Source organism: Silurus meridionalis, chromosome 19 (assembly GCF_014805685.1).
Source record: "Silurus meridionalis isolate SWU-2019-XX chromosome 19, ASM1480568v1, whole genome shotgun sequence".
In the NCBI taxonomy this organism is placed as follows: domain Eukaryota; kingdom Metazoa; phylum Chordata; class Actinopteri; order Siluriformes; family Siluridae; genus Silurus; species Silurus meridionalis.
In genome coordinates this window covers 3,162,722-3,187,645 of record NC_060902.1, presented here as the reverse complement: position 1 = coordinate 3,187,645, position 24,924 = coordinate 3,162,722, and the positions used below count along the sequence as shown (strand labels likewise).

General features: G+C 39.0%; 1 protein-coding gene across 8 annotated transcripts in view; it reads left to right on the top strand.

The window, feature by feature from the left end:
* slmapa (sarcolemma associated protein a) overlaps positions 1-23,749 on the top strand; it is a 59,794-nt gene extending 36,045 nt beyond the window's left edge. For 2 of the 8 annotated variants that reach the window (XM_046874574.1, XM_046874580.1), the window contains 19 exons: positions 2,920-2,982; positions 3,149-3,244; positions 3,774-3,845; positions 3,934-4,074; positions 4,172-4,309; positions 4,410-4,578; positions 4,832-4,882; positions 7,127-7,189; positions 8,031-8,090; positions 8,204-8,278; positions 10,222-10,302; positions 10,485-10,544; positions 16,136-16,261; positions 16,764-16,838; positions 16,962-17,267; positions 18,242-18,359; positions 18,620-18,791; positions 18,896-19,030; positions 22,010-23,749. In XM_046874574.1, coding sequence (XP_046730530.1) covers positions 2,920-2,982; positions 3,149-3,244; positions 3,774-3,845; positions 3,934-4,074; positions 4,172-4,309; positions 4,410-4,578; positions 4,832-4,882; positions 7,127-7,189; positions 8,031-8,090; positions 8,204-8,278; positions 10,222-10,302; positions 10,485-10,544; positions 16,136-16,261; positions 16,764-16,838; positions 16,962-17,267; positions 18,242-18,359; positions 18,620-18,791; positions 18,896-19,030; positions 22,010-22,102 — 2,094 coding nt within the window. In that variant the 3' untranslated portion in view covers positions 22,103-23,749. Of the gene's footprint in view, positions 1-962; positions 2,549-2,919; positions 2,983-3,148; positions 3,245-3,773; positions 3,846-3,933; positions 4,075-4,171; positions 4,310-4,409; positions 4,579-4,831; positions 4,883-7,126; positions 7,190-8,030; positions 8,091-8,203; positions 8,279-10,221; positions 10,303-10,484; positions 10,545-16,135; positions 16,262-16,763; positions 16,839-16,961; positions 17,268-18,241; positions 18,360-18,619; positions 18,792-18,895; positions 19,031-21,213; positions 21,302-21,919 lie in introns of those variants that run through there. The other 6 variants (XM_046874575.1, XM_046874576.1, XM_046874581.1 and 3 more) reach the window with 6 other exon arrangements.
* The last annotated feature ends 1,175 nt before the right edge of the window (positions 23,750-24,924 follow it).

The following is a 24,924-nucleotide window of genomic DNA, read 5'->3' as shown; positions in this document are numbered from 1 at the left end:
TATGGTCATATTTATGTAATTCAGTTTTGTTTCCAGTCTTGAAAATCCCAGCAAATTTGAAAACCTTTTTCAACCCATGGACTGGATGCATTCTGTCTAAACAAATTTAAGAACATGGTGGAAAATAATTTCACTTTATAATACAGCTACAAATTTTAAACACGAACCAGTGTCTGTTTTCTGTAGGGTTTCTTCTGTGGACAGTCACATACTGTATTTTTCGGACTATAAGCCGCTGCTTTTTTCCACGCTTTGAACCCCGCGGCTTAAACAACGTAGCAGCTAATTTATTAATTTTTCTGGGTTTTTCCCGGTTTCACAAACCCCAAGCCAAAAAACTGAACCCCATAACATTAGACCAATTTAATTTTCCGAACGGAAACGAAAAAAACGCACTTCACCTGTGTTCTGAGCTGCACGGCTTCGGGAGAAAAAAGTTTCTTTTTTTAACGCACGACGATGTCAAAAGAAAAACTCTCGAGAGAAATAGTTGTGAAAGGAAGGAGGAAGACAGTGAACAATGACTTTCTTGGTAGGCTACTGTTTAGATACAAGCTGTTGTAACGTGTTGAGTCTGGGTGAAGGGAGAGCTCGCTAACTCCAGTTGCAACAGAAATCATATAAGCACAGACAGGTTTCCAAAACTCGTGCTTTTTTATTTTTCTTGGCAACAGCGTTACGGGTTAGTCAAAGAAACTTAGAAATGAGCATTCGAAAATAATAAGGGCATATTCCTCGGTCTTGCACACATGCAGTAATAGCGGAAAAATGCGGCGGCGGCCTATTACCAAAATACCGCTCTGTTCTTAAAGGAGCCACAACATATTTCACCTGTTACACTGTGTAACAGACACTGTCTTTCGTTAAAGCCTGTGTAAACTTCATTAGTTTCAATGTAGACACCTGCAGCTTATTTATGTTAAAAATAAAAATCTTTGTCAAATTTAGTATATATGGGTACGCTTTATAGTCCGGAAATTACGGTACACGTTATTTTACTGAAAACAGCTCATCAGTCAACAACTACATGCTCAAATGAAATACTTTAAATAGTTTCTAATGATTTTTCTGACTGTTCTAATGAATATTAAAGAAAAAACTCTTTTTTTTAGATTACATGCGTTTTATTTGTTCAGAGTCCATGATTCTAATCATAAGCAGTACAAAGCATGGAACTGATGTACCTTATTTACAGTCATGAACTAATCACTAATGTTTGAGCACTGAAAGGTAAAGATAACAATTTACTCATATTTATCCAGACTGCATCCAAATTTAGAAATAAACGTAAAGAACAAAACGACCCTCATGTCACTTCTAATCAAATCCATAATGAGTACCGGCCGTGTTATTGAGGGTGTAAATTTGGATCGTTCACCAAAATCTTAGCCGCACATCAAAGCACCTGAAATATTGTACATTTTCTTAAACCTATCAATAAACCTCTTTCTTTAGCATATTTCTCCATCACTTGGATAACAGTGTGTTCCATAGAGAAACTTAGCAGGAATTTATATGAATTACTTAATAAATATAAACTGTATCATATATTTGATCCTTTTGTTTGGTCATAAACTGACATACATTCAGAAGAACACAGATTTAAAGAAATGACATTTTGAATGTTTTTTTTGCTCTCACAGCAGAAGGAAGTTTCAAACATACATTTGTGATATTTATGTAATTTGCATGCATACTCACTAAGACAGACATGTCTTGACGTTATTGTGTGCAGAATTCATAAAATGATACGTTATTGAAGAATGTGCAGTGCCTGTAGGGGGCGTGGCCTCAGTTGTCTTCCAGTAAGTGCTGTGTGCACGTGATTAATGAATGTGAAGGATAGAAATTCAACTGAAATTGCATTAAATCTGGTTGTTTTGACTAAGATTATCCTGCAATATTTTTTTTTTTCCAAATACATTTAAGTTCTCTGTTATTGGCTAAAGTGGAATTTTATAAATTCCCAGTTAATTCCCATATATTCCCATTAATTCCCATAAAATTCCTGCAATCTTGCAACCCTACTCTTCACATGCTGCTCCAGATGATTTGTCCGATTACTTTTGTTGCCTGTATGTTTTATCACGTGCAGATCAGTTGGTAAGAAGTATAATTAAAAAAAAATTGTTGATTGGCATAATAGTTTAAAATATATTATTTTGGTTTGAAGATTCACGATTATCATTAAGTAAAAGGTCCATAAGTATAAAATATAAAAGAATATCAGAAAAAAGTGAGAATATATGAGAAATTTGTATATTTGTATTCATGCTGATCCCCAATGAGAAAATCGGATGGATTGCTAGTTCACTATGTTTCTGATGGTGTTACTTATTCCCTACTCCTCCTTTTGGCATTGCTGTTGCTTCCCTCTCGGCACTCAGGAATGTGGGCCTGTCAGAGCTCTACCCATTTACAAGCACTCGTAACAGTGCGCTCACCATCACATATATCAGACCACAACATCTGACGCTGTTGGTTAGGATTTACCTACTCCTGTCACCTTTTACATGGGGGACTTGGATTCCTGGAAACGCCACATCCTGTGAGTTACATGCTACAGTGCTGGATTTTGCTGTTTTTTCTTTTTGTGTGTGTGTGTGTGTGTGTGTGTGTGTGTGTGTGTGTGTGTGTTGATTACGCTTCCCAGATAAGCCTCAAGGTTGAAGTCATTGAAGTGAAAAAAAAAAGAAACAGCGAAAGTCAGCAGTGTTACATATAAATGTACTTCTGAGTATTGTTGATCATTAATTACGAGTTCGCTACATCCATCAGAATTCCAACGCGAAGCACAAGGGCGTGTGTGTGCCTGTGCTGTTGATTAAAATCATTCCCAGGTCTACAACCGTGCCCGAGGTTGTGCGTTACAGAACACTGTTCCGAGGTTTTCACGCTGGTTTTCCTTTTATCCTCCAGGTTGCTGCGAACACGCCCAGTATGTACTCTCAGGAACTGTTTCAGCTCTCCCAGTATCTGCAGGTATGGAACCGCACTGACCCCTAGTGGCCTCCTTTATTTATATATTTTTTATGTATGAGTGCTTGAGTTAAAATCTCAAATGAATGTGCTTCATGTTAAAAAAAAAATAGTAGAAGCTCAGCTGATGAGCTGGAATTCTGTTTTGGTGGTGTTTTCACGTCTACAGGAGGCCTTACACCGGGAGCAGATGCTGGAGCAGAAGTTAGCCACGCTGCAGAGGCTCCTGGCCAGCACACAGGAGGCTTCAGAGAGCAGCTGGCAGGTAAGGGCTTTGGGTTTGTGTACACTAAAGCTATGCATAGAACAATTTATTTAAAAAAAAAAAAAACAACAACAACAAGAAGAAAACAAGATCGTGTCTCTCAGTAAATTTTGGTTGGATCTTGTTTGATCTGATACGACCAAAATAATCAGTTTATGTTCAGCTTGGTTAAAATACATATCAATATTTGCTGGATATAACCACTATTTTGAGCTGTTTATTTTTATCCTTTTTGAACTACACTTTTACACTTATTTTATCCCTTTTGAACTACGTTAAAATCCCCCACCCCAGACCCCGCTGTTACAAAAAGCTTTTAGCCTGAGTTTATTTTTAGACCAGAAGCTTGTACTTAAGTAAAATGTCATTGAGGTAACAATACTTTTACTTAAGAAGAATATATTTTTTTTACTCTTTCCACCGATCCTTTACATGTCATTGTCTCTCTTTACTGTCGTATTTTTTCTCTGAACTATTTCTTTAATGATTGTGTGGTCATTTTTTTTTTCACCTTTCTGGATCTCTGCAGGCTTTAATCGATGAAGACCGGTTACTCTCAAGATTGGAGGTGATGGGAAACCAGTTACAGGCGTATTCAAAAGTAGGGCTTTTGCGTTCCATGTGTTTGTTTACTAAGCAGTCAATATTCATCACAGCACTCAATGGCGATTATTTTATCGTCCCTCCAGAACCAAACGGAGGACGGCATCCGAAAGGAGCTTATAGCCTTAACCGAGGACAAACACAACTATGAAACTACAGCCAAAGAGTCCCTGAGGCGGGTTCTTCAGGAGAAAATCGAGGTGGGGAGGAAGCTGTCCGAAGTGGAGGTGAGCTCGACCGGACCGCATGCAGAGATCAGTCCTCACGTGTACATGCTCTATGTTGTGCTCTGCCTCTCATTATTTTGCTGTATTCTGTTTTTAGCGGACCCTCAGTAACACAGAAGATGAATGTACGCACCTGAAGGAGATGAACGAGCGAACTCAGGATGAGCTAAGAGAACTAGCCAACAAGTACAACGGAGCTGTGAACGAGATTAAAGATCTCACTGACAAGATCAAGGCAAGCCCCTTCAGCGGTTTCCTTCAGGAATTTAAAAAACACCGTATTTCAGTGCATTTCATGAGCTTTCGTCTTTGCTGCTTTGCTCTTTTCCTATCAGCTTGCTGAAGGCAAGCAGGAAGAGCTCACACAAAAAGGCCAGAATGAAAAGAAGGAGCTGCAGCTGAGAATCGAGGAGATGGAAGAGAAAGAGCAGGCACTTCAAGCTCGCATCGAGGCACTACAAGCAGACAACGACTTCACCAACGAGAGGCTCGCGGCCCTTCAAGGTACAACACCTGCACACAATTACAGGTCTGGTGGGATGAGCAGAGAACCTTACGGGTTTCCCACGACCATGCATCCCGTCGCCAGAATAATGTCGGTTTCACGCTGAAAAAGGGGTTTATAAACGCGAGAGCAAATTTCTCTGAAGCAGTAATAAGTACAAACCCATGCTGGTTATGATCTTTATTTTGTATAGGTAATTATTTATTTTTATTTTTGGTCATCCCTTATTTTCCCTTCATTGTCGTTTTTCAGTCCGGTTAGAGCAACTACAGGAGAAAAGCATACAGGAAAACAACAGTTTAGGTGAGTTTGGGTTTCTAATAGAAGATGGAGTCGTCTGCTAACTTTTGCATCACCTCTGCTACTAATCCGGCATGAGAGCTTTTTTTTTTCCTGTTGCCTGTTTTCTTTTTTTTCTCGTTTGTCTCACACAAGTCTTTCACCTCTGGGCTTTTTCTGATTTAAAGGTTGTTTGAATCCACACACGTTCTGGGTTACATTTTTAAAAGCTTATATTCTGTATGTAGATTATTCCTGGCTGAGGTGTTGTGCAGTTTTAGTTTAAAAAAATAAAAACCCTACCTATTTACCACGGGTGTAAAATTACACATTCACAGTTCGGTACGTACCTCAGATTTTATATCACGGTTTGATTTCAGTACAGTTGGAGGGAAGAAATGTTTAGGTTCCCTGGTGGTCTAGTGGTTGGGATGCGTAATGCGTATGAAAGATAGAAGAGGTATAGTTTCTCCAGTATCGTCTCATTACCAGTCCGTGTGGAAACACAGCAAAAGTTCCGTTTGGTGTCCTGATGATTTTACGTCATTTAAAACACCATAATTTTTTTGGCTTCATGCTCTGTGTTGTTTGGTTTCACTAATAATAAACATGCATTTGAGTGTTAAAAACACATTATTAATTTGAGGTACATTTAGAACAGATAAAAGTGTGATTATGTTACGATTAATCAAAGTTAACGCATGACAATCGTCCGATTAATTTGCAATTAAATATTCGACAGCCCTTTTTTTTATATATATAAAATTTGAACCAAGTTAAATAGGACTCATTACTTTGATACTAGAAACCACCAGAGCTGCATGCATCGTTACATAGTCTTTTCTTCATTTGCCTACATGTGGCATGTGGTAAACCACAAACCATCAGTCTCTTGACAGAAGGATTTGAGAAGCAGTGCTCTTAGTTTAGTATAGTGTGCACAAGTGTTTGGTCTAATTGGCAGCTTTAGAAAAGGGGAGGATTTGTGTCATATAAGCAGTGAGTTTCAGTATCAAACTTTGTCAGTCAGAACATCAGTAGGGTTTTCTGTTCCTCCATAGCACCATCACCACAGAGCATACTTTGTCACCATAATCATTCATCAGAGCAAGTACATTGGTCTTGAATTTATTGATGTATTTATTTAAAGCATGAACGATTGAACGGCACTGGAGAAACGATCAATAAAAACCACTAGGGAACGTAACAGAACATGAGGCAGAATGCAGCGCAGTGTTGTTAAGCAACTCTAATTGTTCCCGCCAATTAACACGTCCAATTGAAAAAGTGCACTTGTTAAACCACTAATCAGTGCGATGTTAGAGACACCTTACTCAACAGTGTGTGTGTTTACAAAAAATTTGTAACCACGTATTAACACTAAAGTCTATCACTGGCTGTGTATAACCACTAATAATGCAGTGTTCATCCAGTGTTGCAGTGATTTGCTTATAAGCAGCATAAATTTTACTTGTCCAGACTTTTTTAATATTCAGCAGGAGATTTTAAGGACAATAGCAATGTAAGGTTAAATTTTGTGTCATTTGTTGAGTAGGTGACAAACGAATATTACACAATATGGAAAAAGAGTTTTGGGGCACGTGACTTTTCCAGTCTCATGTCAAGGCATGTGATTGTATAGAATGCCTTTGATTGCAGTAGCAGTTCATTTCCCCTTAACTTGAACTAGGACAGGGGTTTCCAATCTTTTCCCACAAAGGACTGGTGTGGGTGCAGGTTATGATTTCGATATATATATATATATATATATATATATGGAATGGGATGTTCATAAAAGCACATAGGAATCGTATGATCAGGTGTCGACAAACTTTTGTTCATGAAGTGTTTATGAAGATGAATACAAAACTCGTGTATTAATGAAATGAGAGCATCATAACCTGAGAGAATTTTACTAGTCAATTCTTTTAGTTTGGAATATATACACACTTCAACTCCAAGCAATTCTGTAGCGTCTGGGTTTTTTCCCCCCCGAAGCGAATGCGCCGTTACTTTGTGAGAGCATGTAAAGGAACGATAGGGTGTCACTTAAGCGGAGTGTGTAGCTTCCTTTGTGTGTCTGTGTCCAGCCCACCCTTGCATCTCTGTCTCATTTTGTCTCATGTCCTATGTTGTACAGCTGGCTGGCTTATTTATTTATTTATTTACTCAAACCACCACTCATCACCCCTCGACTTAAACAAGGGGGACATTCTCCATACAAAGCCAGTATTATAATTTAATGGTGGGTTTTCCTTTCTTTGTTAGACCACTTTCTTTTAAAGAGTGGAGGGGACTGCACTTTAATCCAACAGTTCATTGAGTGCCAGCGTGAGTACACAGCATTCTTTCCACTGCCTTCTACAGCCACGCTAATGAAAAGTCTTACTAATGAACTTCCAAGCCATTGGGGAGAATTTGTTCTTAGTTAAGAAGGAAACAGCATAACACTGTTTTCTTCAACACGTCTGCAGGGTTCAGAATTGCTTCAGCTGTAGGTTTTGTCCTGCTCTTTGCGTGCTGTCTGAGTGGTTTTACATAATATAGTTTATTTTTATTTTTTTTTTATCTGTAATAGTATTTTTATTTATTTAAAACATTTTTTAATGAACACTGCTTTGAACTTCATGTTTATCCCACTATCTTTTGCATTCAAGAGTCAAGCTGTTATATTTGCCGAATAAATGTTAGTACACTACAGTATGCACAGTGATGTAAGGTGATTAGGAGAGCAGCTTCCTGCTTTCCGTCATATAGACTTCACACACACACATCTATATTGTATATTGAATAAGAAATATGCGATTGCCTCCAGCAGTCCCTGCGATTCTCATATTCCCTCATCGAATGTAAATCCTTTACATGGACTGCGCAGCAAATCGGCCTTGCATGTCACTTATCATCTCACTTCTCACCGACTTTGGTTTCACTTTTACTGTGGGCTCCTTTCCCCTTCCACGTGCATGCCCTCAAGGTGTAACAAGCATCGCTTTTAATCTGCTACACGCCACGCATATTAAATCCGTATACACCAGGTTGCCTTTTTATTTCGCTATTCGACGGGATTCACAGATCCGTTACAGTCAGACGTGTCCTTGCTCACTGTTTATCTTCAAGTCAGTTGGACACAGTTTTGAACACCTCGTCATGCGTTTCTCTCTTCTGCTAATAGCCGTGAAGCAGCTGAAAGGAGCCGTGGATTCCTCCATCCGCAAGCTCTCCAACTTTGACGGTAAGCCGAAGCGAATAATTCGTATTCAAATCGAGTTCGGATTTATTTCATCACATCCTCATTCGAAGCACGAAAGAAATACATTGCCGTAAATATTCTGTTTAACATTTCAGAGGTCATAGATGCCCATCTTCAGAACAACCAAACCACAGATGATGACAGTTTCACCAGTCCAGAGAAACTAAAAGGTATTTCTTTTTTTCTTTTTGTGTTTATGGACGTTTTACAATTGAGGTTTATTGAAACTATGGTTAAATATAGCTAGGGTTTTTTTTTTGTTAATCAGATTATTACAAATTATACATGCATTAACCAGCCAATAAAACGTATATCCTTTGATTAAAGTGCATTAATGCGAACAATAAGAGTATATTTTTAATTTGACCTTCGTATAGCGTCCGGACTTTCACTAAACAGTTGGGAGTTGATGAGTAGCGCTCGTTGAAACCATGTGACAGAACAGGACATGTGTTGATCATTCCAGAGTGTCTAGATCAGAGATGGCCAAACTAGGGCCAATGTTGCACTGCTGTGGCTCGATTTGTCTCACCATGCTATAATTGAGAAGAAAGGAAAAGCAACTAAAGCAGATTATTTATATTTTAGCAAGCAAGTCACATTTTATTCAGCAAAACATTATATCAAACATGAAATGTATTATTATATATTAGTGAGTAGTAGACAATAAATATAAGTGAATTTAAATCAGCCCAAAACTTAAAGGAGAAAAAAAGAAGAACCAGCTTCATGTTTCCTTTTAGAGGTCACTGATATTAAAAGCTTATACCCTCAAAAGCTGGAATTGTCATTGAACCCTTGTACTATAATTTTATGAAAGGGCATTAATTAATTAGATTACAGAATAATTTTCTATTTATTTATAAATGATTATATATCATATTATAAAGTCATAAATTAGATTTTTGGTCCTCGATTGGAAAAAGTTTATCCGTCTCTTGTCTGGATCATTTGTTTTGTGTGATGATTCGAGTGTAGTATTTCATAGGAATGATTTTGCACTTGGCATTTATCTTGCTATGCTCTTGTCCCTGGGCAACTAGAAGGGAGGGAAAAAAAACAAATACATAGCCTGGGGACCAAATGTGCAGATCCTAGGCCTCTATCTAACTTTCTTTTCCTTTGAGAAGATGCAGTGGGTTTCTGGTATGAGTTTATTTGTTCATATCGAACTCATTTTGCTTAATGAAAAATGACCATATAATGAATAAGATCTTTATTGTATGGTGGAACAGAACATCTGACAGCTCTGGAATTGTTTGCATGGAGGCTTTCAGACGGAGCTTTTACAAAACTTTATACTCTCAGGTCTGTGTGCGAGTCAACTAGTCTATTTTGAAAGTCGTTACCGCTGGGTTTAGAACCTACAACCAGGGTGTGGGTATAGAGTATACAGCAGTCTATGCTTACATTGGTGTAAATCACCCAAGGTTTGTGTGAGGGTTGTGTCTTTTCCACTGGCCTGGAGGTTTTTATTCCTTATGATTAGAAGCCCAGATTGTGAATTTCAAATTAGAATGGTGGATCAGCAGCCAAAAATCACTGCACCTCACCACCATGTTATGAGGTCATCGTTTTTCTTTCCCGAGCAATTTACGGCCTGTTGCCGTTAAATCTACCCGACCTAACAGGGTGCTTAATTATAACGGAAATATCTTTAACACGTCCCACACAAAAAGGGTAACGTTTTTTTTTTTTTTGCTCCGTTTGTTCTCCTGCCCCAGCACGAGTCATTGTCCAAATCGGGTTTTCAGGCATGACTCAGAGGCGATCTGGACCGATCCCTAAACAAAAGCTCCAACTATTTTAGAATGCAACAGTATCCCCCCCGTCTGAAAGCTCAGCTTGGATGTATGACCATGTGTGGTGAATAACTCTCAGGAGTCAGAACAGTCAACCCCTAGAGGTGTTTGTCCTCTCAAAGAAGCGTTTTCGGAGCTGATCCCACACTTCACGTAAGAGATCAGATTGTTTAGATTGTTATAAATTTTGAAGATAAGCCCATCGCCAAGCCGAAGACGCGCAGTCGAGGTTTCTGCTTTAAACTTTTGAACTTGTTGGTTTTTGTCTCCACCCCTTTGCGTCTAAGTGGTGTCTTCCAACCTGCCCACAGAAAATCAGATCGACGCTAAAGAGTCCGATATGTCAGACACTCTGAGCCCCAGCAAGGACAGGAGCAGTGACGATACTTCAGGTATAGTTTTGTTTTTGATTTCTTTGTAAAATTAGATGGATATTTTATGGATATATTTTTTTTAATCTTATTGTTCTTCACAATTTTTTTTCTTCAGTACTTAAATGTGTACCTTCATGACATGCGGCTTAGACCAAAATATATCATTTGTTTTTTTTTTTTTTTTTTTTTATTATTATTAGACGGACAAATGGACGAACAGGAGCTGAATGAGCCCCAAAACAGGGTTGCCCTGATTAAAGGTATTCTTCCTTATATACTTTTCCTTCACACTCTTTATTTAGAATTGTACATTGATGATATTAGCTGATTATTTCATCATATTCTGGACTATTTGGTCCTGTTAATGCTATTTGAGGTCACAGGATTGCTGTTAGTCTAACATTACTCTTTACACCTGTATATGGTCTGGAGCACTCATTTTATCAGTATGCTCAGGTTGTTCTCGCATTAAAAGTTTAATACGTGTAAAGAGGGAGAGCATTAGGAGTTCTCCTGTACAAAACCTTTGTGCTCTCCTGTCTGATGTCCCACTTTTCGCTTCAGTGAATCTCTCAGCAGTGGCGCCTCAGGAATGTAAACCAATTAGAGCACAGTTAGGCAGGAATGGCCTGCGGGGACCAGATAGGTCACGTACATGGCTTACTTGAGAAAACAAAGGTCAAAATAGCTCCACAACTATAAAGCACATTGTGTGCGCGTGTCTAAATACTTATTCGCTGAATCCTTATTTGGTTTTTATTTATGTTTATTGAGATTTTCTTCACAACAGGATTTGGTAATAATATCAGATTTAAAAACTCCACATCATAAAGCATTGAAATGTATAAAACATGGGAGGGGTGGTGCATGTTTTTAGATCCCAGTGATTAACATTTATGTAAATGATAGGACTCTGAAAACTAGGACATTTTTATTAGTAGAAAATTCCACAATATTTCCATCCTATTAGAATCCAATGTCCATGAAACAATTTTCTGGACTGTAATACTTCAACCCTTTGATAAATTAGTTTTATACTTGTATAAACCTATATAAAACTTCTACCCAATTGAGAATTTTTATTTTTTTATTTTTTTAAGAATCTTGAAGATCTTTAGTTTTATACTTGTATAAATAAACCTGGATTATTCCATGAACATGAAGCTGTTAAGAATAAAAATACATTTTACACATTGTTTATCCATCACTCACATTCACCCACTTGGGATTGAAAAGCTTCACTTTATACATCACCTTCCCTCACCAGAGTACCAAAGTACAGCCTCACTTCTTTAGTCATTTCAAAAATATCTGTCGAGCTTGGAGATTTGACATCGCTCCAGCTCCAGTATGACTAGGCGGATTTCTACCCCATGCTTAAAAGGTTCCCCATTCCTCTATTCCCTGTTTAAATCTGTGTGTATTCTTGTATCTATGCTGCAGCAGAAGAATTTAACACATGACTCTCTCCGCATAGCACAGAGTCACTGATCAGCGTCCACCTGCTCTACAATTACCCTAATAAGACCAACCAAAAATGTGTGTGTGTGTGTTCTGGTTGCCTATGTTTAGAGATAAGGATCATCATCGTCTATTGTGATCGTTTTTTTTTTTTCTTTCTTTCTTTCTGGTGCCGGATGTAGTTCGGTAGTGCTTATAACCTACAAATCCCCAATTGTCAACTTTAGAGCAAAATGCATTGTTTTAGATCTTTTTCTTTTTGTTATAGCAGAGTACAGAAGGGTTCAGGCTACAAACTGCCACCATCTCACACAAATTAAATTAAATAAAAAAAAAAAAGAGAAGGAGAACTTTCTAGTTTGAACACTGGGTGTCGCTATAATGCGCTGTTGAATCTAGTCCATTGAGTTTTATTTTTAGTTTTCACTTAGAAATTTGCTTTTGGTGAAAAGCTTCCAGTTGCACTTTTTTTATTTATATATATAAAAGATAAATATAATGATAATAATGATAATTGGTAATATTTATTATTCCACAGATAAATGTAAATAAATAATACGTGGTATTTTCCTTTTTATTTAATTTTTTTAATTTGAATTTGTTTTAAATGCACAATGAGGAGAGCATTTAAGAGGGAAAAAACTTTTTTTGTGCCTGGCTGCCCTGGTGTTCGGTGCTAGACAGCTTCTTCTTATTCTTCCTCTTATGGCTGCTCCCGTTAGGGGTTGTTATTTGATATATATAAAAAACATTGATATGTTGTCATCTGCACGTTTGAGCCACTAGGACAATAAAATGGGACAATTACCCAATGAATATTCTCTCTATAGATGGTACACATTTCATTCTGGTCATTCAAATACACATTTATTCAGAATGTCCCGTCTGTACCCTCTCTTAATACTTGCATTTTAGATGTCGTCATTCTCTCTCTCTTTTTTTTTTTTTTTTTTTTTTACTGTCGGTTTATGAGCTCCTAACTATTTTTGGCAGGTCGGAAAAGGCTTGCAGCCATGCAAAATGTTTTGCAGATGATAAGGCCGTGTTGAGATCACCAACCTTTTCCTGTCATTTTAGTACAGCGCTCATCTGTTTACACTGAGTTCATGCGCTTTTAATGGGAGTTTGATAACAGCCACAGTCTCTGGTGAACATGCTGCGAGACACAAGGGAGGAAGTGGTCTTTCAGAGCCTCGTTGTGTTCCTGAACTCGCTGACTGACACAATAACAGGCAGAGCGGAGGGGTGTGAGACACTGACACATGAAAAGCCTGGTAATTTATGTGCAGCTGGCGTTCGGTTCAGGCCAGATTTTCAGAATTATAGAGAGGAGGAGGCGGTTAGTTGAGTTCTCTGTATTTGGTGAAGAGCGAAAGCTGGCTAGTCTATAAAAATGATCTCTTATTGTCTTATAAAAAGTGACCTGGGGGTCGCCATGTTACCGGTTTAGCTTGCAGGGTTACGCATTTTGAAAAAGCATGACAAAAGTATGACTTTTATTTGAATGAATAGAACAAAATAGTTGCTTTTCCATACAGCACGATAGACCAAAAAACTTATAGGGAATTTTTTTTATGGAGTTTTATGTTAAAATAATGAAATTTATTGATAAAAAATATACTAATCATAAAATGAACGGTTTTGGAACGTAACCACCGTGATAAACGGGGAATTACTGTACTATAAAACAAAGGCAGATATATTTGGATGTTCCACATCCACACTTGAATTTTCAAACGTTTCCCAAAAGTTGCTCATCTACACTGAAATGTCTGAAACCGCTTACGCCCCTGTACTTCGCGTGAGCAAAACGTAAGACCCATCGACCTGCGCCGTTTCCACCTGAAGTTTCAAAAGCCTCCCTTTTCACAGTCCACTCCGTGACGTGGAAACAGTTTTTAAATTTATCCACTTCGGAGAGCGTTTTCAAAAAGCTACATTTACGTTTAATTTAATAAACGGCGTCTGTGTGGACAGAAGGCCAAATTGGAGAGAAAAATCTAACATCTGGACATGGTAAGAGGTGTTTTATCGTGAAGATTATCGTGAAGTCGCTGCCAAAAGATCGGCGCTAGACCGGATCTGCGCAGCTGTGATTGGTCGTTACAATGTGAGGTAGCAGTTGCCATGAGCGCATCAGCTAAACACATTGGGGAATAAAATCATTCAGGAATGGCATTTAATATAATGCTGAAGTGTTTGTTTTAATAACTATAATTTATCAGTATAATACTAATACAATGAAACCGATGAGCCTCTCCTGCCAGCAAGTATCAGTCTTGTGTGTGGACTCTGCCAAGTACTCGGGCCAAACTGCAGTGGTGTTTATATTTAGCTCTGGTAGCTACACCAGGGTGGTGATGACCCATGAATAGAAACAACAGCAGCAAAATAAGCTTACATTATCATTGAGAGTTTGCAGGCTGACTGCGCCCGTAAATGAAATGCTACAGTGTGAGTGTGACGGACATTTCAAGCGAATGTCCTCTGGTTGTTGAGGAAGTGATGCGTCACCAACAGTGTTTTATATGAACCTTGTGATGGATGAACTTGAACTCCAGTGGTTAAAGATAACCCCGAACACACATTTCTGTTCTACTTTCCCTGATGTGTACTGAAGCTCTTGTGTAGCACGAGTGAAGAGAAAAAAGCTAACACAGTGTGAATCAGTTTACTTTAAATAAAAAATATGAATATATCAACTCATAAATATATCTATAGAATTAATACGTTATTAATGATAAATGAAGATAAATATAACGCTCTCCATGCAGCGCGCAGTCTCGTGTGTTTATTAAAAAAAAAAAAAAAAAAAAAAGAAAAGCCAGCATTCAACAGCAGTGATCACCTCTAGAGGCCTCCCTAGTTCTGACAGCAGACCTTCCTGGTTGCTCAACCAACAGATGGGAGCCTAAAAATTCAGTATGGATTTTTTTGCCGATAGTTCTGACAATCAACTAAATCGGTCGACCTTCACGAAAATGGTTTGAGTTTAAACGGAATAATAGGAACCTACTCCCCAATCAACATTAAATATACTTAAAAGTGTACTTGCATGTCCCACCACCCCATCATTGATTTAGTTCCTCTAACACCATGCTCTCTTTGGGTTTGTATTACTTTCTTATGCAATGGTATTTCATAATATCAATACGGTGGTCTTTCAAGTATTTTTGTACCATGAATCATCTATTCCTGCTTCAGAGCAACTAGACCGAGCCGTTATTACATCACAATGACATTTAGTCTCAGTTTTATACGCTGCTATCGCAGTAGAACCCCTGTGCACTTAAGATGGAGCCGGCCATTACTCGTATAGCCTATAGATCACATCTTGCCTTCTCATTTAGTCTATGGCAGAAGATCAGAGCAGAGGAGTGTCTCTTGCCTCGTCTCTCAGCTTTGAGAACGTGCCCCGTAAAAACCTCGAAAACCCTAGCTCGACCGACGTCTGACACAATGCCAAAACGCTTCGAGCTAAAATTGCAGTATGACCTCAGCCTTGACATCTGTACTGACGCAAGTGATATCCACTGGTTTATGAACGATCTAAGGTTTTTTTTTTTTTTGCCGAAGCCTGTCATTTCTAGAGCACATGTGGGGATCACAAGGAAGGGCCTTTACTCGGGGAGAAAAGTCGGATAAAAAAAAACGAGAGAAGTGGCGAGAAAATCTCGCCAGCATGCCCGCAAGCACTTAAGCTTATAGCCTGCTTCTGGAACGGTTATACAGTGGGTTTGGCCTGCCACCAGTGCAATTCTCTATGGAGCACACTGTTATCCATGTGATGGAGAAATATGCACATTTCAGGATGTGTAACTCTAAAGAAAGAGGGTTTTTTTTCCACAAGATTTCAGGTGCTCTGATGTGCGGCTGGGATTTTGGTGGACGATCTAAATTTACACCCTAAATAACACGGCCGGTACTCATTATGTCAGTGTTCAGCAATAGATGGATTTGGTTAGAAACGATGTGAGGGTCGTTTTGTTCTTTACGTTTATTTCTGGGTCTGAAAACAAAACTATTGTACAACAAAATTATACTAGAAATCAAAGTCAAAAATGTCATTAGTTTGTATGCATGGTGGTTTATGACCAAACAAAATGTATACAGTTCATATACAATTCCCCAATTTTTTTAATTAATTCCAATAAATTCCTGGCAATTTTCAAACTTGGAATATTTCCAAAATTCCACAGATGAAGTTCCCATGGAAATTTTCCCTGAGCTAGAATGTTTTTGTTTTCAAATGTTTTGCCAAGTACCTTCAGTTGCATAATGGCTCCATCTGCTATTTCTTCCACTGTCATTGGTTGTTTATCATATCTTCATCACATCGTACATAACTGTAATGTTTACATTTCATTCTCTTTTGTGTACTCTTGTATAGATGAGCTGCAGAGGGCCAATCTGGAGGCTGGAGACACAGAGCAGGTCATCCACAAGCTGCATACCGAGCTGCTGGAGGCACAGGAGCTCGCCAACACTGGCAAGCAGAAATGTCTTGAACTACAAGGTACCTTCCAGCAAAGCGGTTACAAAGATTTCGAGTATATTTTGTGTAGTATAAAGCATTTTTAATTGCTCTTGGGTGGCTTATTCGCCATTTATACAGGTTTTTTCTCCCCTTAACATACAGAAAACTACAAATGTCTGGATGCCAAATTTCCAAGCTTATAAAAATACGCATCCATTGATCCTCTGTGTTAAGGAGAGTCGTAATGTAGATACTATTTGTGGCCGTTTTTAGTCGTCTCTTGGGCATTAAATCATGTAAAACTATTTATTCTATGCAGTTTATTTTTATAGTTTAAAACCACTTGCCCCGGGGGGGACTTTAAGACATCTGAAGGAAGGCTTATGCTCATCTAGCCAGACCTTTCAGTTTGTTCCAGTAGTCATCCAACATGCGTGTTTTAAATGATTTAAATAGCTAAACTTTACTTGACTTGATTGGTTTGGCTGATTTTTACATGAACATCTGTAAACATAACTTGCTTTCTGAACCTTTCTTTCAGCTCTGCTGGAAGAGGAACGGAGAACCAACCGGCAGCAGACTGAGGAATCATCTAAACAAATCCAGTACCTGCAGAGTAAGTGTAAAATTAAAGGTGTAAATTTTGACACTGCAGATAGTTGCAGAAGCTTTTATCAATAGATCAGATGCGTTTATGATAATGAGGTAAAAAAAACAGCTAACCTGCGTCCCCCTGTAGGTCAGCTCGCCAAGTTGCAGTCCGACATGGAGGCCTTGCGCGAGCAGAGAGAGAACACCATCTCCAACACGCGGGAGGAACTCTACAGCGCCCAGGAGGAGGTGCTCGTGCTCCGCCACGCCATGGAAGCGGCCACGGCGGAGAGAGAGCGCGACATCGCCGCCCTGCAGGGAGAACTCACCGCTGTCACAGCCGAACTGGACAGGTGGAGAAAAGCGGCATCCAACTACGAGCTGGAGATCAGCACCCTGCAGGAGAACTTTAAGCTGCAGAGCCAGCACCAGGAGCGAGCTTTGCATCTTCAAGGTAATCGAACGATAGGATGATCGTAATAGATTTTTCCTTACTTAGACAGTTATTTTTAAGAATTGCTTTAAAGTCTGACCTGCATACGATGCATTAGGGGTGGAACGGTACACAGAATTCACGTGTGCACCAGTCCGGTATGAAAACGTGTACCGTTACGCCCCTACTCGTTATATATGTCTATAGCACAAACGTTTCTGGGATATTGGAGGCATCTGCTCGATATTTCTGCTGTAATGCCGTAATGCCATGATTAATAAAAAAAACATTATTTACAAACCCAACCTAACAAAACGCAGAGCTTGACTCTCAGGAGAACGGCCTGGGTCAAACACGGCGCACAGACAGGCATACATTTGCATCACAGGCAAAGTATTGAGCTTTTTTTCCCCCACAAATCTGTTTCCACAACGTAAGCTGACAGTTCGCTCACACCTGGTATCTATTTGGACTCTGTTGAGGGATACAGCTTCTTGGTAGCATGCTTGATTGTGTAGTGTTATGGAAAATTATATGATGCTGATGTATGTATGCAATTTTTTTTTTATGTATCGTTTTTTTGTTTTTTTTCCCTTGCGTGAGCAGCATTACCTTGAAGTAGAAAGTGATGCGGGTTTAGTAGACTTTGTTTTAACCGTGTTGAAAAAATATTTGAGCGCCCTGTTATCTCTTATACACCCATACCATGGATGCACCATTCCAAAATTGACCAAAAACCATGAATTACTTCAAATGTGTAGCAACTAATTGCTAGAAAGTGATCTTTATTTAAATTTTGCACACATCATTAGGTGACAATCACTGCAATGGAGCTTGTAAGTCACTATCGTGTCCGTAGCCATTTGGTGTTGTATTAAATGATCTTACACAGTGACTAATCAAGACTAGTTCAGCTCCAAGCATTGAAGCGGATTTATTCTAATAAAAGAAATTGTAGCGTAACGACTCCTTTTTGTTGTTGTTGTTCTGTACAGATGAGCTGGAGAAGTTGCAGGTCGAGTGCTCGACCCTGCATAAAGAATGCGAGTCTCTTCGCTCGGAGAAAGTAACCCTGCTGGAGAAACTGCACAGGTTGGAGGTGGAGCTCAGCAGGTGTGTTTGTGTGTGTGTGTGTGTGTGTGTGTGTGTGTGTGTGTGTGTGTGTGTGTGTGTGTGTGTGTGTGTGTGTGTGTGTGTGTGTGCACGCGCGTCTTAATCTATTTAAAAAAATGTTGCACACACACTGGATTTCTGTTGACCTTGTGCTCTTACACATGATCCCCTTGAGTCTTGCTATGAAAGAGCTCTAATGGATGTAAACGTACGTATAGTTTTATGCCTATTTTTTTTTTAAACGCCTTCGTTTTGTGCAGCTCCAGAGAACAGAGCGCCACTCTGAGCAGCAACCTGAACGCTCTGGAGAGAAGCCAGGGTGACCTGGAGAACAAACTGGGTTCCATACAGAACCAGCACCAGCAGGACGCCAGCAGACTGAAGGTGGAGCTCGCCCAGGCTGAGAACCGCACCAAGAACCTGCAGAAAGAGGTGCTGCATGTTTATTATTTGTAGCGAATTGTAAGAATAGACTACTAGTATTGATGTAGGGGTTATATCTCTCTTTCTTACTCACTCACATTCTCTCTGTGAAGTATGAGGACACTCAGAACCAGCTGTCTGACCTGCGGCAGAGGTATGAGCAGACCGAGCAGGAGAAACGCTCCATTAATGACGAGCTGGAGCAGTGCAAGGTCAATCTGAAGCTGCTGCAGGAGCAGGGCAAGAATGTGAGTGCGCACACATTATACGGCGTCTTTCTTCTTTCTACTTTTCGTACGTGTTTTACAGAAGATCTCAATACAGCACACATGGGCTGGCCCGTGTGGTCCGATCCAACAGACGAGTCACTGTAGCTCAAATTGCTAAAGTAGTAAATGCTGTTAATGCTCGACAGGTCAGGACTGTTTTGACCGCAAAACACAATATTAGGCAGGTGGTTATAATGTTATAGGTTTTCTCTTCAGACAAGACGAGACTGGTACTCCAGAATGAAACTCAGATATGTGGCCTAGTTTGATCACCCAGATGATTAGTGGCATGGCATTAGTATGAAGTTTAAAACGAATGCACATATAAGAGAGCGGTTAGAGAAGGTGATAGAACCAAATAGACTGAAGCAATAAACGATATTAATATGCAAGTCGGTCAGGGTGAATTTTCCCAGTTAACAGTGCAGCTTTTATTTAGGTCAGTGCAATTATTACTTGGACAACTGATTTGCGGTTCTTTTAATGGACCTATTTTCACGGTCATTAAATTACCCAATGCGGCTGTTGTCACGGCAATACAGCCCCTGACATCACTGCTTTTTGGTTCCATTCCAGATGCTTAAAATATTCTGATCATTCACTCATTTGGTGGAAAAGAAAAAAAAACACACGCACAACAACAACAAAATAAAAAAAATTTTGGTTAACACACCATTTTAGTTTTTTACTAGCAACACGTTTATCTTGTCTGTGCATAAGTACATGTTAGAAAGTCTCCCTGGAGCCTGCAAAGCTGTTAATTTAGATGAGCATGACTCTCTCTCTTTTATAGACGTTTTCTCACAAAAAAAATGTCCGATAGAAAATGAAAAACCTCCCATTTTCTGTAAGCATATTTCAGCACTGTGCTGATTTCCCAGGGTGCGAAGCTCCACGTTTGATGGCAGCTAATTAGACGCAGGCACTCGGGAGCTTTTCTCGTCTCGCTGAAGTCGACACAAAGTTGGCATCTTGCAGTTTTAGTATAAGGAAACAGGTTAGGACTGCCCTCTCGTCACATCTTATTCAATTTGCTTACATGGCACAAAACTGTGGTCCAGTGGTCCCCGGAACTCACGGGGGTTACGTTGTAAGAATTTTGTACGCACCCCCGCAGCCCTTATGGTACCTTAGTCAATTCCTCTAGACATTGTCACTTTAATACAAAAAATGTGCTTTAAAAAAATTTATGAAATTTGTTAGTGAAAACATACTTTAAAATGTTATTCCTAACCTTCCTGAACATTCGGTCACCACCACGAAGTTTCCAAGCCACGAGTTTTAAACTGCAAATTTAAGGGGTTGACGGCCTGTCTGTCTGTGTGTGTGTGTGTGTGTGTGTGTGTGTGTGTGTGTGTGTGTGTGTGTGTGTGTGTGTGTGTGTGTATATATATATATATATATATATATATATATATATATATATATATATATATATATATATATATATATATATATATATATATATATATATATATATATATATATATATATATATACATACATACATACATACATACATACATACATACACACACACACACACACACACACACACACACACACAACCGAAGATGTCAAACTTTTGTTCTCTCCCCCATACATTACCCCCAACCACCCCAAGGCGTTTTAGCACGAGCCTCTTTGCTACACAATGCTAATGATCACTGCTGACAGTGTCATATCACTGGCTCGAAGCCTCACTGCTCACGATTGCTGTCGATTGAGCACAGAAGGCCACACAGCGCTCCTTAAACTGGAACCCTAAAGGACCTTCCACCACTTTATCTCCCTAAACAATCCGAAATAATCACATACTAACGAATAAAACAGAGATTAGTCATTTATGCTGCTTCTAATAATAAAGTAGTGGAGGAACCCCTTTAACACAGTTCCATTTTCATTTCCAGAAATGAATTTACTTTTCTTTTAACGTGTCTAACGCCTCTCACTGTCCTTGTCGTTTTATGTCCTGCTTCTAGATGTTGAAATATATGTGTGGCTTTCAGACATTTAATAAGTTTATCTTTGTTTGTGTTATTTTTATGTTAAATTGATTTTAGTTCTTTCTTTCTGTGTTTGTTTTAAAGTGCGCCCCATTTCCGATTTCTGTTCAATTACTTTAAAAGATTGATTCTTGTAATATCCCTTCCCTCCTCTAGCCATCCATAATGCAGCCTGTCCAAGCCATTTTCATCGGCCTTATCCTGGCTTTGCTGTATTGGTGCTTCGGCCAAATGTGGTAGAAAGGTACACAGCGCTCCTGTCCAGTCCGTGTCTGTGTGTCTACTATTGCTTTCCTCTGTACTCTTCATCATCTTGTATATCAAAAGTGCATGGCCACCAAAAACAAACAAAAAAACAACCCAAACATTTTTTTACTCATGCTTTGCCCAAAATCCATTTTTGGTGCTTGGCAGCATTTTGGGGAAAACTAACCTTTTCCCTGGTCCACAAAATACCATCCATTAATCTGTCGTCTATTTATTGTCTGCCTTTGCTTGGATCACTTGTGGAAGTGAGTGTCTGCATTAGGGATTTTTACATTTTTTGGCTGTTTTGTTCCTTTTTTTTTGTGTGTGCTGTTGCTTTTTAAATTTTTTATTTATTTTGCACTTTTTTCTTTCTTTGGAAAGAAAGAAGGCTGTGTTTGATTTTGTATTTTTTTTTTTTAATGGCCAAATTGCTCTGATGGTATAATGCTCTACCATTTAAACTCTTTCTTCCTTCATTCATTTATAAATCTCTCTCTCTCTTTTTCTTCTCGGGGTGTTTTATCCCCCAATCACTTTCTTTTCCTCTTCAAAACTAATCCTGCTCTTTCTCTTTCTCTTTCTTTTTCTCTTTCTATCTCTCTCTGTGTCTCAGACAGTTCCAGTGCTGTAAGAGCTGCTCGCTCTGCCGTTGTCATGTAAATATCACGATTAAAACCGCCGCTGTTTCTCGTCGTCTTTTTAGAGCGGTTGGATGCCCTGGATGCCGGTGGTCGCCGTGGTGGCCGTCGTGACTGCGTTGGTGCTGTACCCCAGCCTATCCAAGAGCTCCTCTTGAGGCAGATAACCAATCACAACACAGCATGGCTCACTCTGTCAAACCCAACGTCCTGTTTTTAATTCTGAGGTCAGGCCCGTTCCAGACTCGTTTACCTTCAAATGTGAGAACGCAGCTCCAGGGTGTCCAGCGTGAGTGTGTAAAGAGCAAATGTAGATATTATAGAAACAAGAAAAGGGGGTATAAATGGTCTAACCTCTGTTATAGATTAAATAAATATATCTGCTTTTTTTTTCTTTTCTTTTTCAGTTAAATGGGAATCTTGATCATTAAAGTGGCCTAAACTAGGCTTTTTTTTCCCTTTCTAATGGGTACCAAATGTTTTCGGTTCTGTCTTTTTATTTTTATTTTTTATTTGGTGTGGTTTGCCATGTTAGATGTTAATGTGGTATTCCGAATAGATGCAAAGCCAAATTGAAATCTTAAAAGATCAGGCACAAAGAGGTTAAAGTGCCTGATTTAACTACTACTAGATACGTGTAAACACTTACTCACAAACACACACACCTTTCTGTCCTCAGTGAAGTGCCACTCATGCTCCACTAATGCAGTGTTTGATTTAAAACGTCTGGAACTCGTTCAGTCCCGTGTGCTGTGATGATTATTCCTTTTTGGGTTTTTTTTGTGCGTTTTCCGACCGAGCCGTTACACCGATAAGCAGCACAGTAAGGTCGTTGTAGTCTAGTGTAGATTTCTTTGCATCGTGTACTTTAAAAGGAAATATTCTTGCGAGAGACACTACAGGACTTTTTCCAATTCAAATCGCTTGATGTGAAGAGACTCGGCGTCAGTGTGTGAAGCACTGATTTGGGTTTATTGTAGCTTTTAAGGAACACACTGTCCTGCCATTGGGATTTTGATGGGACTCGTTTTCTCTCTCTTTCTCTTCCCTCTCTCTTTCTTTTGAAGATTCAGGCTTGTTGATCAACATATACAGACTGTTTTTCAGTACCTCCTGAACAAGGCTCTGTGATCTCGCTGCCTTATCTGTATCATGGAGATCATCTTTTAGAAAGAATTGTGGTCTTTAAAAAAACAAACAAAAAAAAAAACTGCGAAATTGTGGGTTTTTTGTATTGTTTAAATGTCTAACTGAAGCACAGTAAAGTGGATTTGTTTATGGTGTAGTAAATGGGATTGGGATAAAAATGGTCAGGCTCGGAGTCGGAATTGAGCGGCGTATGCGCTGGAGAGGGAAAATACCCAACGATATCTACGGTGTTGGTTCACATTTTGTCTGCTGCACTGTAAATAAACTCTCGGCCATAAAGCAAACGGCCTTCCACCTCGTCAATAAATGTCCTTTTATTTTATTATTGCAAAACAACTATGGGAATTAAAAAAAGAATAATAAAATAAAAAAAGAAAATAAATGCAAAGCATGGTGTAGCACAGAGAGGTTCACTCTGCAAAGGTTCCCCAAAGCATCAAAAGTCATCTCTGAGCACTTTGTCTTTGAGAACTTTTTTTTTATTTTTGTTTTATTATTATTTTTTTTCTTTCAGCATTTCAAAGCTCTTCCTTCACACATCTAAGGCACGATAAGAACATCTGACCTTGGCATTGTTTGTAAATATGTATGTACGAATGTATGTGTGTAAATGTATATAATATTCACGAAATAAAGTTGACTATCAGTGGCACTGATCACGTGAAATGTTCTGCTGCGGTCCGTTTGGAAAGAGGGAATGAATCCTCGCTCACAGTTCAGCATGCCGTTTCAACAACCTCATCCGTTTTTCTTTCTTTCTTTCTTTCCCCATTTATTTCCATTCGACCAATTCTTATTGTTTGCTTGGACTTTTTACAATACGTTTCTTTTCAACCGTTCACACATAATGCATGGTTGTTTATCACCTAGAAGTGTTTCAACTTTCTTAATGCAAATGGTCACAAATTGCAGGACACTAATTCGCAAAAGACCATAAACATGTAGCTACGTCATGCAGCCAAAAACAGCCCAAGCGACACTATATGCACAAAAGTTCACGGACACCCGTGCTTTTTGAACATCTCATTTCCATATTTAGTCCCCTTTTGCTTTTTATAATAAGCTCCATCTCCTTTTTATGGGAGATGTTCCACTAGATTTTGGGAGATTTGTGTTCATTCAGCTACAATAGGTGCGGTCAGCGTTCCAATTCATCCCAGAGCTGTTCACTAGGGTTGGAGCTCTATCGTAGATCTTCCACTTCAACCCATGTAAAACACATCTTCATGGAGCAGGCTTTGTGCACAGGTGCATTGTCATGCTGGAACAGGTTTGGATCTGCCAATTCAAGTGATGAGATTTATTCTGTAGCGCATCCAATAATTTGATATAATCGTGAACCACATAAGGCTGGGAAAATCAGGTGTCCCAATACTTTTGTTCATATAGACATTCTTCAAACTACATTCTCCTCATCCTGACCAGTGGTACAGCATACGGCCTGTAAATACATTTGATTTTTTTTTTGTATTTTGTTTAATAATTTTGAACCTATTGATTTAAGAATCGTTTTAGAATTCCTTCCTTTTTTTTTTTTCTTCACAGATTATTTGTTTGAAATTCTATTTTGTAACGAGCACAGAGAGCTACTACAGAGTTTCTTGGATTACAGAGTTTGCACTAACACGATGTGATGTGCATGGTTTTAATAAAAAACGACTTTTTCTCTCCTCGACACGTTGCCTTCATTTTCTGTTCGGTTCGGAAACGCTCGGAGCGCGGAACGAGGCACGGACGGCACGCCTCGAAACCAAAGCCTTAGTCTAGTTCATATCCTTAACCCCTTTTTTTTTTTTTAAGTGCAGAGCTCTGTAGTGGATGTTAGTATTTT